This window comes from Simochromis diagramma, unplaced genomic scaffold (assembly GCF_900408965.1).
Source record: "Simochromis diagramma unplaced genomic scaffold, fSimDia1.1 OVJJ01000421.1, whole genome shotgun sequence".
Classification (NCBI taxonomy): Eukaryota; Metazoa; Chordata; class Actinopteri; order Cichliformes; family Cichlidae; genus Simochromis; species Simochromis diagramma.
In genome coordinates, this window is record NW_024387250.1 from 1,990,133 (window position 1) to 2,009,065 (window position 18,933).

Here is an 18,933-nt window from a genome sequence, read left to right on the forward strand (position 1 = left end):
ACTTGTAAGTTTCAGATCAAGGCACACAACCCGTGGATCAAAACACTACACAAGAACCTCTATAGACACGTCAAACTGCGATGACACCGCCATCTGCAGGCTAATTGCTGGCACTGCATTGAATACGATCAATGAACACAATCGAAAAAGAACAAGTTGCACATAAATGTTAAAATAATATGCTACACAACCCTACTCTTAATCAAATTTAGCAGATAAGGATGTATTACTTACTGATTGACATTTCAGAGATTTTGCCTACATGCACCAAATGCTTAGGAGTGACAACGCTCCCAATTCCTGAAATGAACTCCAGAAAAAAAGACAAGTCGTATACATACTTCATAGTATGCATATTTAATGGTACATTATGATGATATATAAACAACTGTCCAATAAACATTTCTCAGTTTCAACCAACACTTCCAGTTTAAACATAAATAATCACCAAATGATTAACCAAGTGCTTTCGATAAAAGGTTCATATTACCAACACGTGCTTTTCCTGAATCATGATCATTGCTTAAAACCCCGTAATCAAATGTCATGTTGTCGGCAAAGCTTTACGCTCCCAACGCCAGGCTGGGCAAATGTGCAGAATGCTGTAACTGTTAGAAACAGCATAAAGATTTCAACCAAAGCCAAGGCTGAGAAACAACCCTATTTCAAATGCAATCTTTGCCATTAAAAATGATGGAAAATTGTTGATAAAAAAAGTAACTTGTACAAATGACCATTTTCAGTACAAAAGCTTGTAAAATGTAGTTGTGGTGCAAATCAATGCAGTGTCTCTTAAATTTGGTGGAAAAAAAAAATCATTTGCAATGGTGAGGACAGTACGTGCAGAATTGACTTGGGTCAGCTCACCAAAACAGCCATTTCTTTTTTGTAGCAGCTACATTTCCAGTTCAGCATCTAAAATTAACTGAATAACTTGGAGTAAAACAATGTTTTAAGTAAAAACAAAGCACATAAATAACACTGAAAATATAGCATATGAGGAGGGGAAATAATTTAACCACCCCTCCAAAGGAGGAAAAAAAAAAAAAAAAAAAAGAAAAAAAAGAAAAAAGGAAGTAGTAGAAAAATAAAAATAACAAGATCCATAACCACTGATTCCAACATCATCAGACAGAAACCACAATTTTCCTTATATGAATGATAATTAAAAAAAGTTATATGCATTTAAAAACAAAGAGATAATCCAGATACTATAATCAGAATAAAATTTAGCTGCGTTGAGGTATACGCTCCACATTCCTCTTGTCCAGCCAAATGTCTGAATCTGTCGCAGTTCTACTGAAAGAACTTGAGGCCCGCAACAAGGAAGAACTTCTCCAGGAAGATCTCAGAGTCGAGGACGGCGATGTGAGCAGCCCGGCCGATAAGGGAGTTGGCTGTGTTGGGCAGGGCGTGAATGACATCATATCGCACTAGATTGCAGTCTTTGTTCTGAAGCACTGGCAGCAGCAAGTTTTCAATCATCTCAGCGTACACAGGACCTGGTGTAAGCAAGACCAAAGAGGTTGGTTATAGTCATTTACTTTTAAAAAGACAGGAGAATCATAGTGTAGAATCATACACTGCTCAAAAAAACAACAACAAAAAAAACCCCAAAAAAAACCAAAAACAAACAAAACAAAACAAACAAACCCGGAACTTTTCAGATCACAATGGGGAAAAAAAAAAAATCTTTCTGATATCTATACTGATATGGACCAGGTATTGTGAAAGGATGTCACATTATTCAATGTAAATGAAATCTGGGTTGAGTTCATAGACCCCCTGGAATTTAAACTAAAACAAACAAACGAAACAAAACAATGCAGCAGAGTAGTCTATTTGCCAGAATTTAACTCAAAAATGGTACTCAAGTAGTTTGTATTTCCCAATTATGTTGTTATTCATGTCTGGCAATGTCGAGTCGTGCTCCTATTAAGATGACAGATGATGTCCTGGGGGATCCTCTCCTAAAACTGGACCGGTGCATCCCTGAGCTCTTGGACAGTCTAAGGTGCAACCACGCAGCATCGGACATTCATCCCAGTGGTCTGCTTTAGGTATTTTGTAGGGCTCTGCCAGTGTTCATCCAGTTCCTCTTTGCACAAAGAAACAGATACAAATCCTGCTGATGGATTAAGGGCCTTATAAGACCTTGTCCAGCTCTCCAAGCGTAGCCATTTCCTGGAATCTCCTCTATGCTCTCGAGACTGTGTTGGAAGAGACAGCAAATCTTCCGGCAATGGCACATATTGATGTACCTTATAAGAGGATTTGGACTAACATCTGCATCCTCATGCTACCAGTAGTGACACTGACCCCAACCAAATGCAAAAAAAAAAAAAAAAAAAAAAAAAAAAAAAAAAAAAGAAGGTAGGGAAAAAAAAAGTCAGAAAAGAAGAGGGAAAAAATGTCTCTCCCCATCTTTAAAATTTAAAAACACTCCCTTTTAGGGGTCGACTCATTGTTAGCCCTCTGGGGCACCTGTTAATTTGTTGTCAACACCAAAGCAGCTGAAACTGATTAACAACCCCCCCCCCGCTAGTTAGCTGACCAGATCAATATCAATGTTACAGACGTTTAAGTGACTTGATGCTCTGATTAGTGTTCCTTTAATTTTTGAGCAGTGTATAGATTAGCATTAGTTTGCCAACATCAATTAGAAATCATAATTTATTCTTTATTTCTTTATGTACAAAAAAGACAAGTAAAGAAATAAAAGGAAAAAGGATGTAAAAAATTCTGAAAATGAGGAAGAAAGGAGAAATCATTTGAGAAAAAAAAAAAAAAAAAAAAAAAAAAGGCAGAGCCAAAAATAGTTTAGTCACTGTCTATACACACAACCGGAACTGAAGGTCACACATTCGAGGGAAACTACACTACATGGTTGAACAATAAGAATGCAGTGTAATTGTCTGAGCCTTTAAGACTCAGCTTTTCAGGCTTTCTTACTTTTCTTCTGCATTTACCAGACATCTTGAACTTGCAAGTCACATCAGTGCACATAGCAAGGATCTTGTTTCAACCCACCTGTTTGTTTGTCCTTTAATGCAGTTTTGCACATTTCTATTCGAGCAGAATGATAGGGAACATAGCGATCCTGCAGTGACCCCACTAGCACCACATTCTTGAAAAACTGCAAACCTAGAAAGGTGTATGAGTATAAGGTTTATATATATATATATATATAAATCTGATCTTACAAATATACAAGCGAAAACACATCTGATTTAATTTAAAAAAATTAAATTAATTAAATTAAAAATTAATTAAAAAAAAAAAAAAAAAAAAAAAAAAGCTTACCAGATTTCTTGCTGAGCTTATAGAGGAAAGTTTGGCGAGGATCAGAGTGATCACGACATGTCAGCTGCAAAAGTGACCCAGACTTTTTCCACTTCTGCATGAACCAAAGGCCTAAAAATAAAGTTATATTAGTTATTTAACAGGATCCATCACTATGACAAAAGAGACAAAACACACACAAAAAAATAAATAAACAGAAAACATCAGCTACCAATAAGCTGACTAAAATATGGAATCTCTGAAAATACAGTCAACTCTTCTGACGTTCACCTGTATTCACCAGAGCAGAGCTGTTGTATAGTGTCCCCAGGTGAGGCCCGGAAAGGGAAAGAAAAGTGTGTAGCTTGTTCAGGTAACATTTAAACCTGGGTCTGGTCAGCACTGAGCGGACTATGAGGTTTCCCAGCGAATGACCGACAAAGCTGCAAAGGATACATCGATAAAAATAAATAAAAAAATAAAAAAATAAAAAGATGTAAAGACAGCAAACAACATTAAAATGGAACACTTTCACTGACATACTTTAACAGCATTAGACATGCTTTTGGAAATCAGTTAACTGAATCACCAACTTAAATCTAAGTTCAATAAAATACAAGCAATTTCTTAATAATTATGTTATGATATTAGATTTGGATTAACAGAATGCATTACCTTATCTTTGACACTGTAAGGTTGTATATCTGAATGTACTGGACTATTTCATCCAGCAGTCGGTCCGTCATTGACTCAAAGTCAGCAAAGGTGTCATTCTGCAGATAAAAATAGTATTAAATAAACAAGGCAAAAAACCCCAAAAAAACATTTTTCCAGGTTTATTTTCATATCTATACCTGATTCCTCTCCGACATTAGAAAGTCTATACGAGCACCAGGCAGTCCAAGCTCCAGGTAGGTCTTCACAAGTCTGAGGTCTGCACTGTTACCTGCAGCAATAAAGGGAACAAAATGCATCCATTAATTTTTTAATAAAAAAGCAAACTGATTTCAAAAGCAACTCTCAGAACTTTTTCTTACCATCCAGGCCATGGACACAGACTATGAGATGGATGCCTTCTTCACAGCTTTCATCTTCCTCCATGCTGAAATAGGGCACAGTGGATGCCAGCTCAGGCACCTCGCTGTACAAGAACCCAGGAAGCTTTAGCTGCTTCATTTCTTCCTTGGCCTTAATAAACCTGCACAAAATAAACCCCAAAAGCCACAGGTGGATGAATATTCATCTGTAACGTGTGAAATTTGACAAGTGTGTGCATGAAGACATTAAGTGATATTTTAAAAAGAAAAAAGAAAAAAAGATGACTCACGCTTTCATCTGTGGTGTGGGTGCGCACTCATACCACTGCAAGCTTGAAGAAAGGGAAGTGGCTGAATAGGGAGGTCTTCCGAAGCTATATCCAACACTGCTGGCGGTTATGTTTGAGCAGATCGGAGCTTTTGATAAATCTTTTGTTTCATGGAGGTAGCCAATGCCAAGTTGTTCAAATGAAAGATTTGTCTCTTGAGCAGCTGCATCCCCAACCTGCTCATCATCAGCAACACCATTCACAAAAGCGTAGCCGTCACCTTCCTCATAGTAACCATTCTCTATCATCTCATGCTCCGTCTCATCCTCATCCTCCTCAACCTGTGGTCCTGCCTGAATTCCCAGTGTGATAGCAGATGTTTCTATAGGGCTGATCTCAGACACATCTGTGCTAGAGCATGAGCCGAAGTAGTTCTCAACCATTCCACGTTTTACCAGGTCAGTGCTACTGGTGGTGGCAGAGTTACTGGAAGGGCAGGCTGTATGAGGTTCACTACGGGACTCCTTATATCCAGAGCTGGCTGCTTCCTGTAGTCCCAAGTCAGAAATACATATTAATTTGGGGTCTGTTTCCAAATCTAAAGAAGGCTTTCCAAGTTGGGAATCCCCTGTAACAGTGTCAGGTTTGCAGGCAGCATCAGGCCGTCCGCTGATATCTCCAGAAAAGACTAAACTCTGCTCCTGCACCAAGATGCTCGATTTCCTGCCACGGACTTCAGCTCCACTGGAGGCCCTAGAGGAGCCTTCACCTTCATCGTCTGAAGGCAAGGAGTTGATGGAAGTGAGAGATGACTGGACTCCACTGACAGCGCTGATACTTTCTGGGTACAGCATTTCTCCAGCCCCTCCAAGCTTCTGCACTGTGCTATGCTGAACAGGTCGTGGTGCAGAACTCTGGAGGGCCCTCTCAGGCTGTGGGGCCGCAGCAACACCTGATTCCCCAACACATACGCCAGCACAGGTGTTTTGTCCTAGAACAAGCTGAGTGGCAAAGGAGCTGGGCTCACTTTCAATGCCTGAGTCTGAGAGGCGAGATGAAGCACTGGGGGCTCCTCCGTCTGTTAGTCGGATACAATCACTCTTTACCTGTACTGAGACTACACAGGACTGGCTGCGCTGGGCTGTCTCTTTACTTGGCCTTTCAAATACAGATTCCACAAAAGACTGTTGTGAGTAACAGAGGTCTGTCTGGGTAATCTCAGGAATATTACTGTTGACTCTTCCTTCAGCCTGACATGGTAGAGCCATTACTTTATCATGTTGGTAAGGGTCCTTGTTACTTCCTTCCACCTCATTTTGTTTTAGTCCAGCAGACCATTGTGGCACCTTTTGGCCACTGTGGTCTTGTTTGTCTTTTGGAATCGGTTGGTTACATGTAGCAACAGCCCCAGTACCCGCCTGGGGATTACTCTGAGTGTCCAAGATTGTAGGATTTGTAAAAATACCTTTCTGACAAGCAGCATTAGTTACATTATTGTCCACAACAGCATCATCAGCACGGTTTCCAGAATGTACTGATGTGACAACAGAGTCGAAAACAGAACTGGCATTAGTCCTTAAATGACTAGTTGTGTCCCCCAGTAAAGTACCTTGTTCCTCAGCTTGGTTAAGGGCAACTTCCCCTTCTTTGTACTTTGAGCTGCTGGCACCATAGGGAGCTTTGAGGTTCTTATAGCCCACCAAAACCACAGAGTCTTTAGAGCCTTGTCTAATCAGCTTCTTAGAGTTTTCAGCCTTTGAATTTTTCTTCAGTTTGACTGACTTGCCTTTGGACTTAGGTGGTGGATCACAGTTGTCAGGCCAGGGGTTATCCACAGGGGCACATCGTGACTCAGGTATTGGGCTGGCTGCTGCACTGAGGTCCTTTGCATTAGGCTTGTCTGTTTTAGCAGAAGCTGAGCCAGTCCTTGTATTGTGCATGCCCAGCCAGGGTCCATCCCGATCTTCAAGATTCAACCAAGTTAAACCGAAAAACAACAACAAAAAAACCCCAAAAAGGACACAAAACAAAAATATAAATATATTTAAAAATCAGAAACATACCTAATTAAACAAAATAATGACTAAACAACAAAACAATTTTACTGACCTTCAGTGATAGAGTCCAGGTATCTATCCTCAAAGATGATTGGTAGGGAGCTAACATCACCATCCAGGTCAGCACATTCCACTGGAAGTGGAGGCAAAGACAAGAAGTAGCTGGAGCTTTTGACTGCATTAGTCATCTGTTGGTGACTGTGAGCACTGAAGGAGAGAGCAGAAAGAAAAAGAAAAACAAAAAAAGCAGACAACAACTCAAATAGAGAAAAGTTATAGTATGTCAGGCAAGTAAGTACTGGTCCAGGCCTGATAAAAGGAATGCTACATTTCACAATCAAGGCACGCATGCCAACTTGACTTACTGTAACTCCTGATATGCCAGTGCGGATTGTCTTGGATGTTCAAGACAAAAGAAAGCCTCAGCAAACCGCCTGACCTGTAATAACAGTATAAAATAAGAATTCAGTCTATACTGTGGAGGTAAGAGAATAGTTCTGGATCAAAACAGTAAAGATTATCACCACTAGCAGATATCTAGCAAAATGTTTAGTAGGTTTAAAAAGTTGAACTCACTCTTAGTGTATGATGCTCCACAGCTAGTATGGCTGCAACATGCTCCTGCAGGGACACAACCTCTAGGAATTGTCCCCAGAGAGCCATGAGCAGAGAGCAGAGTTGAGCCAGGTTCATATTAACTAGTTCTGCCAGCTCATCAGGTGACTCTGCTTTTTGCTATAAGTACAAACATACAAGTCAACCAACAGGGGGCTCAAGTTAGCAATAAACTAAAAGCAAGTTTCAAAATGTACAATCACAATATACTCAAAAAGCTCTACAAAACATGCTCTATTACTTTTAATGCAGAGAGGGCACAACTATCTGGGCCGGATTTGAGGGAGCAAACTGCAAAAGACTGGTTATCTGATCTACATAAATATGAAATACTTTCAGTTTCAAATGCTATTCAATCAACTCAGAAGCAACACAATGCCTGCTCACAAATGCCACAGACGCAATGGTATCTTAATAATTTGCTGACACACCTTGAGCCATTTGGCATAATAAAAGATTCCCATCCTACAGCAAATAAAGCTTTCTATGCAACCCCCCCCCCTATTCATTCAGAAATGAAATGAATTCAGAAATGAACAGGCCTTACCTTGACTTGTTCACATAACTCAGTCAGACGGGCCTCTAAGTCAAGTTGTTCTGAGGAAGCAAATTCAACAAATTATTTAATCATACGGAAATCTTCTGACCTTGTAATCCGACCACATTAAGAAAGTTTTATCAGAGAGTACTCGTTTAAGAAAGTATTTTTAAATGTGTTATGAAACTCTTCGTCCAAAGCCTGGTTATTAAGGTGGAAAGAAAGGATGAGTATACAGAAATTAAAAAGATGACAGCAGCTTATTTTGCTTCTAAAGAGTGGGTTATACAGAGGCCATGGTGTTTTCAACAAGGAGGAAAGTGAAGTGAAAAGGAAAAAAAAGCGGGAAAAAAGCAAGCGGAGTTGAGGTACAGTACTTTGGGACATACCTATGTAGACGTGCCTTTGACTTCGGGGATAGGGTCTTCTGAGTACTCGCTCATAAAGGACTTGCATGCTGGGCTTGGCTAGTAAAATTGCACATATAGTCATGTTTAACCTTTTTCATTATTTTTTCCCCTAGGATGGGTTACTATCTGCCAGTTGTGTGGATTGGGTTTCCCAAGCCATAATTACAACAGTGAGTTGTGTCTGGCTTTAATCTACTGGTTACCAGACTTCCCTACTGGAAGCAAGTGTTGTAAGTATAATGAACTAAGATCACCTGATTAGATCTCTAAAACAACTCAGTAAGCTGCTTGTGCAGTCAGTTTAAAGGGCTTAATGTGATAATGTGTAGGGATCAAGTGAAATGATATGGCCTCACAATAAACTTGGACATAGCAAACACAAAAGAAAAACAAAACAATGACAGTCCACTGATTGCAAAAACAATGATTAAGAATCTATAAGTATTATATTTAATTGTGCGTAACTCTGAGAAAATGTTTTTTTTCCCTCAGAGGATATAAGTTTAAAAAGCGTGCAAAAATAAATATAAATTCTTATTTAATTAAGTCTTGTATTTAGGGATAATGCATTGCTTTACAACTTGCAGTAACAACACTGTTGATGCTGATATTAATGCACAATGCTGCATACCTAATTCCATACGATGAGAGGAGGGCAGGTCCTTAGTAATGGAGGTGAAGTAGCCAAAGAGGCCCTGGTAGGCTATTAGGAGATTGGAGCAAAGGTTATGGTGCAGACTGAAGGCATGCTGCAGACACTGGTCAGATACCAAGAATGTCCTGCCCTGAGGAACAAAAATGGGAAAGAAAAGGTTATAAAAAAATAAATAACTCTGTGAACATTATTATTACCTTAACATTGTAGGTAATTTGCTCATTAGCCACTGCCAAAACAGAAACTCTTGGACATAGGGGGAAAAAAAAAAAAATACATTTGTTGCCTCTATTTCAAGTTTTACTACTCAAAAAAGTGCCCATGAAGAGAATTTAGAGGCACCTGTTTTTTAGGGTTGGTAGAGCATTTGACTGATGTATAACATCCTCACAGAATTATTCTAGAAAGAAAATGATTTAAAAATGCCTCATTACTCTGGTGTTATAGTACCTCCACAGAGCACTATGAATCATAACAGATTATTCTGAGTTACTTCCAGGCATTTGTTTTCCTTATAATAGTTACTTTACAGTGGCTGCTGTACACCTTGTTGTCAAGTGTGTCGATGGGTTGTTATCCCCATGCTGCATATTAGTGGAGTGATGAGGGGAACTGCAAGTGTAGACTGATGTGTAGAGCTGTGAAATTCACCACTGTGTCAACATAATAATCAAAGTCTACATTTTCTTCCTTAAAGAGTATAACTAGGGTTCCACAACATATTGCACACTGAGTACTAGATTGCAGTCATTTTTTACTTAACTTAATGCAGTCTTTGTACTATTTGTGGAACAACACAATATGAAAAAAAGGCATCTTTTAGATCAACTCTGAGGTGAACAATTATCTACAAATAAAGCAAATATTTCCAGATACATTTGGTTTGCTATAAGACAAGACCACTTACATCTGGCGATACTTGCTTGACATAAGTGCTGCCAAACACGACATTCTCCAGAGGTGGGATGACTGAGTCTTTGCTCTGTGCTGGAGCATTGCGGTTAAGCCATGTAGATTTGACGGGTCGAGGTAAACTAGGAAAAGAGACGCTGAAGTCAAACTCATGGAGTCACCACAAGATTTTAGTAAGCTTTTGACTACTTTATATTTAATTCTAACCCAAAGTCATAAGTTATCTTAACTGCTTCAAACAGACAATCTTGTGGCATGTTTAAAAACAATTTTAAAAAGGCATTATGTTGAAGTTTGCTGTATACAGCAAAGCCAAATGACATCATAAAATCATGTAAGAGCTTCAAGAGCTGTGCTTGAATTTTCAGTAAGGTAAATCACCCCTTGTCTGACCTGATAAGGGGCTGATGTAGTGCCACAAGGGAGGCATGGATGGCTACCGAGATGACAGACAGGTGGAAGTAGTCAAACATGACATTGATGTGTTGGTGGATGCCTCGCTGAAGGCTAAAGTGCAAACGAAGTGTGCGACCACTGATATTCTGTAGAGAGTTTGGATCATCTGGCCTGCAGAAATTATATAATAAAGAACCTTAGAAGTGCCTTATTTGCATAAGAGATGCAAATGTCAAAATTATAAAACACTGTATAATGCACACGAAATATTTCAACACCTACGTGTAATCACCATCTGTGAAATATAAATCCAAGAAGAGCTGGAAATCCATATCATTGAGGGACTCTTCTACCTGAAGAGAATGAAAAACAGTAATTGGTGGTTAAATAGTGAACTTCAAAGCCTGCGTGCAAAAAGCAACATATGTGCCGGGCTGATTTGAAGCTACCAAGATGTTTTTTGTAATTTGATGGTATCAACTCTAATAAGCCTAATACATTTTGAAACCGTTTGTTTGTTTGACCTATGCCCCAAGAGCACACCAGGTGTCAAAACAGTTTCTGCTGTTCTAACAGAATGCACTAAACTCCACATATCTGTTTATTCACTGGAAAAGCAAAGTGGCACAAATAACTTAGAAGCAATTTCAGAGAAGACATTCATTCTGACAGCTGCACTGCTTTGGGTGAGTAAGAAAGAAAAATTACTCCATTTCTGTGATATTCTACAGACGCATCATGCTCATACTGTACTGCTTTTGGCTGAAGGCAGCATCTGGATTTCCAAATTGTGCTCCTGTGTCTGAAGGAACTACCCAGCATTTCTACCAAAAACATGTTCCACACTAACTCTTTAGATTTTACTTTATAGTTAGGACAATGAGTCTATGATTCCTAATTTGACAAAAATGTTTTTGCCTGTTAAGACAATTTCTTTAATATAAATGCATATTAAATTAACAAGACAAAATTGACAAAATTTGTTAAAAATGTTTTATTACAACCTCTTTGCATGTTTGTTGCACATTTATTTTGATTTTCCTCTCTGCAGGGAGGGAAAAAAAGAAGAAAGAAATCTTACTCAACATCCACATTTCAGCTCAAACTGTTTTTTTCCCCTTTCCTGAAACACAGAATAGGGAAGCGCAACTCCAGATGGTAGATGTTTGTATGGAGGACTCGCTCTCAGTTTCATAAACCACAGACACAACAGTATCCAATACAGAAAAACAAGAAACCTTTAACGCTGACTATATTTAGCTGTGCAACAGCCGGTTCTGCTTCATGTGATGTATTGGCAAATACACTGTAATAAATAAATGCCTTGTATAAGTAAAAACAACATATTTTCTAAACGTACCCTCTTTTCATCAAGCAGCATCATCACTTTGAAGAGCAGGACATCATTGACAACAACCTCTTCATTTTTATACAGGATCTGGAACGTTTTGCTGCAGATGACATCATCTTGGACTGATGCAGGAAACGCCAGATCAGAGCCTAGACAAAACTATGATGATTAATTGCGGGTCCATGAAAAATTATCATTAAAGAATTATAACCTATCCTGCCCTAACATTACCATTTCTAACGATAATAGTGTTTCTATTATCGTTAGAAACACTAACACCATGCATGTAATGGTATCTCTACAAACTACATTGGAAATTATTTGACAAGATATATCTTATGTCTGTAGCTGCAGTGGCAGATTTGGTCCTAACAACAATTTTACAAAATAAAGATAAAACTGAAATCAAAACACCTATCCCCTACCGAGGACCCTATATGTCTGACACAAATGTTTTGAATTAAACAACAGTAACATTTTCTAAGGCAGATAAACAAAACCTTAGATAAACACTGAGAATAAAAATGGTATAACATACACCAAGTCTACCTGACTTTTTAGCAAAAGTTAATCAACATCACCTATACAGTTACAGGTATAAATCGAGCCCTCTGATAAGAAAATTAGCCATGTACTACTTAATGCATATTGCAGGCTACCAAAGCCTTATTTAATGGCTTTAATTAGGAAAAATCTGAGAACAGTCACTGCTTCGGGTTTATCAATATTAATGCAACCTTTGAATACATATTTTAGTTACTATATCAAATTAGGCAAATGTATTAATAAAATATTGCCTTTTCATGACAGAGACATTACAGACCACATTTTGCTTCCCAATCAATCACACTTTGTCTTTAGTATTCTGCATGATGTTATCATTCATCATTTACATACCACATTTTAAAGAACTTACCTCCTGGGTGAAGTAGACTGGCCTCAACCTTGTGTGGGACGCGGGGTGGCACCTTAAGACTGGCACGCAGCTGGTAGAACCTGTAAATACATATAAATCTTTTACGTCTTTCCCTGATAAAGATGACATTTGACAACCTCCCCTGCACACGACAAGTTTTGATAGCCTTGCTGCACAGGCAGAGACCACCTTCATTAACGTCTGATGAACACCCAGACATTTTATTCTATAAGCAGGCCGGAAATATAACAACGACTGCTCAGTTCAGCAAAAACGATTCAGGTTTTTAAACCTTTAAAAGCCCACTAGTAGTAAAGAGCTAAAATGAAGACATCCATGAAAGACAGCTCTACGTGCTTGGTGAACATTATTAGACACGCTGTAAAAGGGGAACAAACCGCACAGGTTAGCTACAAGTGCTTCAACTTGTAAAAGGACACTTCACCTCTAATAAATGAATAATGAGCACTTTCTTTTGCAGTCACTCATGTAGTAAACCTAAGCTCTTAAAGCACTGATGAGTCAGGAGCTTTGGGCAGGAGTTTTATCTCAGCACTGGGACATATCATTACAGTGCTGTTATAAAAAATAATTTCCAGATGTTAAAGATCAAAACTGCAGCTTAAAAAACACAAGTCACTTTTCTTCCTTCCTTATGCTTCCATTAAACGTTGCACAGCGCTGGACGTCTACAAAAAGAAAAGAATGTCTGCATGGGGTGTATTATTCCAAACTGGCAGGATGACGGAAACTTTGGACACCATCCTGCCCAGAGCCACGAGGAATTGTATTAGGGACCAGAAAGTAACAGCTCAAGTCAAAGGGGAAAGTTGGACTGAAGCTTCCAAATGAAGACAATAAAAGCCAGTAAGTGGTTTATTTAGAGCAATATGTGCTATGCTGCTAAGTGAGCTCAGCCCATAAAAATGATAAATGTATCTCTTAAATCTGACATGATGACCTCAAGCTCTGCCTTTACATTACTACTTAGATCCATTCTGGCACATACATAGTATGCTGTAGTTAAAACAATATATTTAACCAAAAATTATACAATCACCAATTTCTAGAGACACCAAATATTGGTATTTTAATAAATACATTAAAATACTTTGGGGATATTATGAATAAGAGGGCTCATCTAATGCACCAGCATCCCGACATAACTTTAAACTGGGGAAAAAAAAAAAATCCTCCAACACTGGACACAAAGCTTGACGAAGCTACGTCCTAATTCAGAGCAAGCAGTGGCGCAGTCACACGAGTAAAAATAGGACAGCAATCCCCTTGAATGCCCCCCCCAAAAAAGTGGCTGCCTGGTTATTGATTCTTTTCCCCTCCACATTTTGTGCCAGATTAATAAGTAACATATGTTACTGAAATACTCATAGTATAATCACGTATACTGTGACTTTGCATAACTGTAAAATGTTAAAATTGTAATAATATCATATTGTGGGGTGATTCCCACCTCTAATTAATTTGGTTTCTAAAATTATCACCAAATACAGCCAAGTAGCCAACCTGTGCCAGATCAAATGTTATTCTGCTGTACCACAGTCAGCTATCTTTTACAAAATTTAAGCACATTTGCAAAAACAACATTGTCTGTTTTTGTTTATTCAAGTTATGTTTGATTGTTATTCACAGCATGCTATATTTAGGCATCCTAAAGCATCACTGCTCATGCTTCAATTAACGGTAGATCATTTAACTATTTTACCACGCCAGCGGCAATATGATAATCAAGATGCAAATTCAAATTTAATGAGTCAGAAAAGAGGAACTCCTCCACATTTGTATTCACATGGTATACTTCACTGCATGACTTCAAAAGTTACTAAACTTCTTTACTGAGTACTTTTTACAAACTGTAAAAATTACAGTTTAAATACATTTACAGTATGAACTTTATCTCCATTATCACTGTGGTGTAATAACAACAATTATCAAAACAAAGAGGTAGATTTACATATCTGAAAAAGTATAGTCAAGTACTGATTTGCATATTCTGTACTGTCTGTACAAGAGCATTTGTGAGTGCCCTGAAGGTCTGAACAACATTGCCAAGTGTCCTACATTGGCTGGGACACTCAGAGAACACTTCCTGATCCTCTCTAATGCAAACTGCAAGACAAAGCTTGTTCGGGTTTAATAAATATAAATATATTCTGGGGAAATCCATGTCATGGATAAAATCCCTCTTAGACTCATGCCAGGAAGAAAACATGGAATTACTTTTCCAAACACTCAGACAAAACTCACCCTCTCTGGAACAGGTCCACATTGTAAAACTTGTGGAGCTCCACAGAGAACTCCACTGTGGCCTGGACTTCAGTCATCTTGGTCTCTACAGGCAGAGGTGCCTTACATCATCTGGGATACACCTGTAGGCCTGCAGGCAAAAGTAATCAAATTAGTCATTTCAGTTCCAGCAATCAGGTTATTGCAAAACCTTTACACTTGAAAATACAGTATTTAAACTGAGTTAAACTGAATGAGAACTTCTAAAAAGCTGTAAAACGACTCACCTAGGTTTACAAAAAGAAACCCAAGGTCAAATCAGTTAAAAGAAAACATCACCAGCAGTCACAAGAGTGAGTTTAAGAATATATAACAGTTGGGTTCATTTTTAGAGAAGTTATTAGGGCATAAAGTCTAAATTTGGCACACGAGGCATGCCGTCCTCTGGGCCTAATTAGTTAACAGCCCATAACAATTATAGAATTGATATAACAGGATAAGAGAAAATACTATTAATAACATTGCACAAAATAGCCCTGAAATACAATATTACCAAATGGTAGTGTTAGAAATACACACAGACCTACTTTAGACCTTATTTAAGACAAGGGTGTATAGTATTTCTGGCTGTAGCTGAGACAAAATAAAGCTGGCAAAAACAATCATGCAGACGCTTGCTAAATTAGTCATATATTAAATTAATAAATCATCCACTGGGAGATATAATAGCTGTTCATGCCAGTGAAAAGAAATGAGCTACAAAAGACCACCATGAACTTGATCGGGTTAACACAGATGCCTGACAAGATCCAAGGTTAATATCCGTTTCTGAATTCTGTTGCTTTAAAAACACAAAACAACAACAACAACAACAACAAAAAAAAAAACCTCCTGCAAATTAAGTGGGCACAACACAGAGGACATACAAGGACACCGTCGGGTAAATTTGCCTTTGTGGTCATGTTTGTTTTGGGTATCAATTCCCTTTGCAAGCCTAGCATAAATACTTTATGGTCATACTGAGTTTGCAAGTCAACTGATTAACTAGTTTGTATGAATCGAGCAGCCAAATGCAATTCATACCAGACTAAATTAGATCAAATCAGTGACTGCAGCTTTTGTTAAGCTTTTGGTAACTAAGCTGCAAGACCTATAATAATGTGATGGAAAACTTGACATCGTTACCCTGTCAAACAGTTCCCCGCTGTGTAAATGTTTCAGTACACTTCGATAACATTATGGATTTATGATGCACTGAAAGTTTGGGATTGGGATTGTAGCAGCAACTGGTTTATCAAGTTTAGTCTTTAGACAAAAGCCCATCTCCGAAAAGGTATGTAAGCAAAAGTTATATACGTGGAGAATACAAAAGATTAAGTAAGGCGTTGACCGAAATCCTGAAGCATTGCTGTCAATACACCAAACAACCTGCCAGTGCGAGCTGTATCCACTGAAACGTTTGTTCAAACGTAACAATAACACAAAACTGTCACTTTTAGAACAAAAAACACACCACCAAAACAAAATTACATATTTCCCCGACCAACAACCCGGCGATTGGTGATAAGACGATGTCTCCGGCACTTAAGAAAATGTAAGACACCTCAGGGAAAGTAAAATCTAAACATCTAGTTCTGTTAAAATATACATGACAAGGCCTTAAGACGTCGGTCGGCTCGATGGTTTCTTCTAGAGCCAACAGCTAAAACCCCAAACCAATACAGACAAGGAAATAAACAGCTGTTTAAGTTGTAACTTAGCTTTAAGATTTAGATGCTATAACTAGAAGGAGTGAGGCAGCAAAGGTCTCTAGCTGAAGGGTAGAATCTTTGCAAGGATTTCATTTCGGTTACAGGTGGGAAGCTAACAAAACATATTTTCCCCCAAAAGGATCAGAAAATGTTAGGAAAAAAATCGGCAAAGACAATACACTTTAACAGACCACCCCCCTGAAAACAGTCTCCCTTGACAGTGCCTTAGCTAACGGTAACACTTAGCAGGGCTAGCCACCCACTGAATAGTTGCCACCGGGTAACATTAGCTGCGCAGTCAAGCTAACGCTACTCACCATTTCGCTGGGAAGCTAACATTAGCCGGCTAACCAACGTTAGCTCAAATTTCAGTCCTCTCGCCGTCCTCTCACAGTGAAGTGCGGACAGAAAACAATGCCCCGCTGACTGGTTCTCCTCCCGGCCCGGTCAGCTTGATAGAAAAAATTGGCGTTAGAATGTTACACAGCGTCACTCTTCCATGTAGTTATGTCTGTGAGCAGTGTTTGCTAAGCAGGGAGCTAACTGTGCTCAATCTGAAGAGCTGACAGCAGACGCTGCTCTAGCTGTACGCCTCTCAACTGCGCGTAGCTGCACATACCGGAGACGCAGCTGACATGCAAAACTACTACCGTTAAATGGAACACCGCAAAGTTCAACAAGCACACAATAATAATAATTAAAATAAGAAGAAAAAAAAGGGTTTTTTTTCTCTCCAAAGACGTATGTTTATTTATGTTGTAAAACTTTTGCATAACACTGTCACTTTTTTAAGTCATAATCCAGCCTGTTCATTGTTCTTGTGACCATATCCAATTCACTTACTCAGTTTAATTTACTTTCATTTAATTCATTTTAGTTTTGATAGCCAATGTCACAAATAGAGGTGCAGACATAAAAGCATTTTAGGAAATGTGGTCAGTTACATGTACAAAAAGAAATTTAAACAAACCATCCGAAATACATACATACATAAACAACCCCACACACAGACTTACATATAATACAGAGGTAAAGGAAATAATTCATATATAAAATCCCTTGAAACACCAAATGCCAGTCTGATTAAAAAGATATGCATATAGTCTGTGTCTGCAAGAATACCAAACATGGCTGGACTCTGTAGGTACAGGTGGTATTATTAAGTGGAAGCACTAGTTCGATGTCAAAGAAGATTTTTTGTTCCTTAGATTCAATAAAAAGTCCAGATAAGGTTGAGTCTAAACGTCTCTGACATGATTTATGTATGCATTTGTTTAATTTATTTATCTCTTCTTCTCAGAAAGCATGGACTCTGAGAAGCATGGACTCTGAGAAGAAGAAACTCGGACTCTTACCTTCCAAAAAGATCACATCACTGCTGTGGTCTGATCACCAAGCCCAGATCTAATTTAACTCATCAGTGTAGAGTTCACTTAATATATATCACTTCAAGAAGTTTTTTTTTAATGACACAACAGAAGGAGGAAATGTGGGGGAGAAACACAAATTCACAATCAACAGTTTCATTTCTTATTCATAATCACTGGTAATCTTGGAAAAAAAAAAAGGTCCAGTTTCTTAGAAATCCACACAAGACATTTCTTAGGCTCTGGGTGTTATGACTACTGTGAAAAATGCAAGTCCTGCACTTTATTGCCTTCTTCTAAGAACAAACACAGCTTGAATACTTCCCTGGTCAGAGTCTCTTGATTTTCAGTTTGGACTGTACTGGAAACAATGTCATCTGAATACCATGCAGCCACAGCGATCACAAAGAATGCAGTCCCAAAAGTTCAGGGGAAATTATGTCACCACAGGGTAACATGATCTTTTTCATAGTCAACTACATTTTATTTAGCATACACAATGATGCTCACAGAATTACAAATGGGGTACAATACTGAGGTTATATATGCCTGAAGTAACATTAAAGGCCTAAAATAAAATCCAAGGTGGGTGCAAGAGAACGGTGAAGTTGACACTGCAGAGACTGTTGACTCACTCCTGCAAATAAATAACAAAAGCCAAGCTTATAAGAGACCTCTCACTGAGACCCGAAGCTATTTACTTCTGCTGACCAAGCAACACTTCAGCGTTTTTTTGTTTTTTTTTTGCTCACTACTGGAAGAAAATCAGAAAATAAATCCTGCAGCAGGTAATTTTTTTAAATGGGTGGAATCGAAAGGTAAACCTTTTACTTAATTACAACAGCAAGAATAATACGAGTTGTGTCTGGCTGTGCTGTCAGAAACCTGAACCAAGGATTTCTTCTGATTAACTTCCAGAAATATCCTGCTCTATTCATTGTGCTGCTGCTATGTGATCCCACTGTGCCTCTGCACTGGACTTCATTCCCAGAGTAAGTAATCTTCTGAGCTGTATGGTGCAATTGCTGACAAATCAATGACACATGAAGCTGGCATTTCATTAAAAAAAAAAAAAACAGGAACAAAGTAACAAGATTACCACAGCAGTGCATCGCCTCAAATATGAGTCATGT

The 18,933-nt window shown here is 38.5% G+C and overlaps 1 protein-coding gene across 2 annotated transcripts; it reads right to left on the reverse strand.

Annotated features, from left to right (window-relative positions):
• Positions 1 to 338: 338 nt before the first annotated feature.
• On the reverse strand, positions 339 to 17,061 carry fam135a (family with sequence similarity 135 member A). Of its 2 annotated transcripts, XM_040001032.1 has the most exons (21): positions 16,751 to 17,061; positions 14,704 to 14,833; positions 12,439 to 12,518; positions 11,532 to 11,671; positions 10,454 to 10,524; positions 10,169 to 10,342; positions 9,771 to 9,897; positions 8,840 to 8,993; positions 8,188 to 8,265; positions 7,808 to 7,857; positions 7,222 to 7,380; positions 7,011 to 7,084; positions 6,698 to 6,852; positions 4,610 to 6,551; positions 4,320 to 4,480; positions 4,137 to 4,228; positions 3,958 to 4,055; positions 3,574 to 3,725; positions 3,304 to 3,414; positions 3,031 to 3,144; positions 339 to 1,502 (listed from the first exon to the last, which is right to left on the reverse strand). In XM_040001032.1, exons 2-21 carry the CDS (start codon positions 14,778 to 14,780, stop codon positions 1,297 to 1,299), a joined length of 4,215 nt encoding a protein of 1,404 aa, XP_039856966.1. In that variant the 5' UTR covers positions 14,781 to 14,833; positions 16,751 to 17,061; the 3' UTR covers positions 339 to 1,296. The 2 variants fall into 2 exon arrangements, with proteins under 2 accessions (XP_039856966.1, XP_039856968.1); XM_040001034.1 differs by lacking the exon at positions 8,188 to 8,265.
• Positions 17,062 to 18,933: the final 1,872 nt, after the last annotated feature.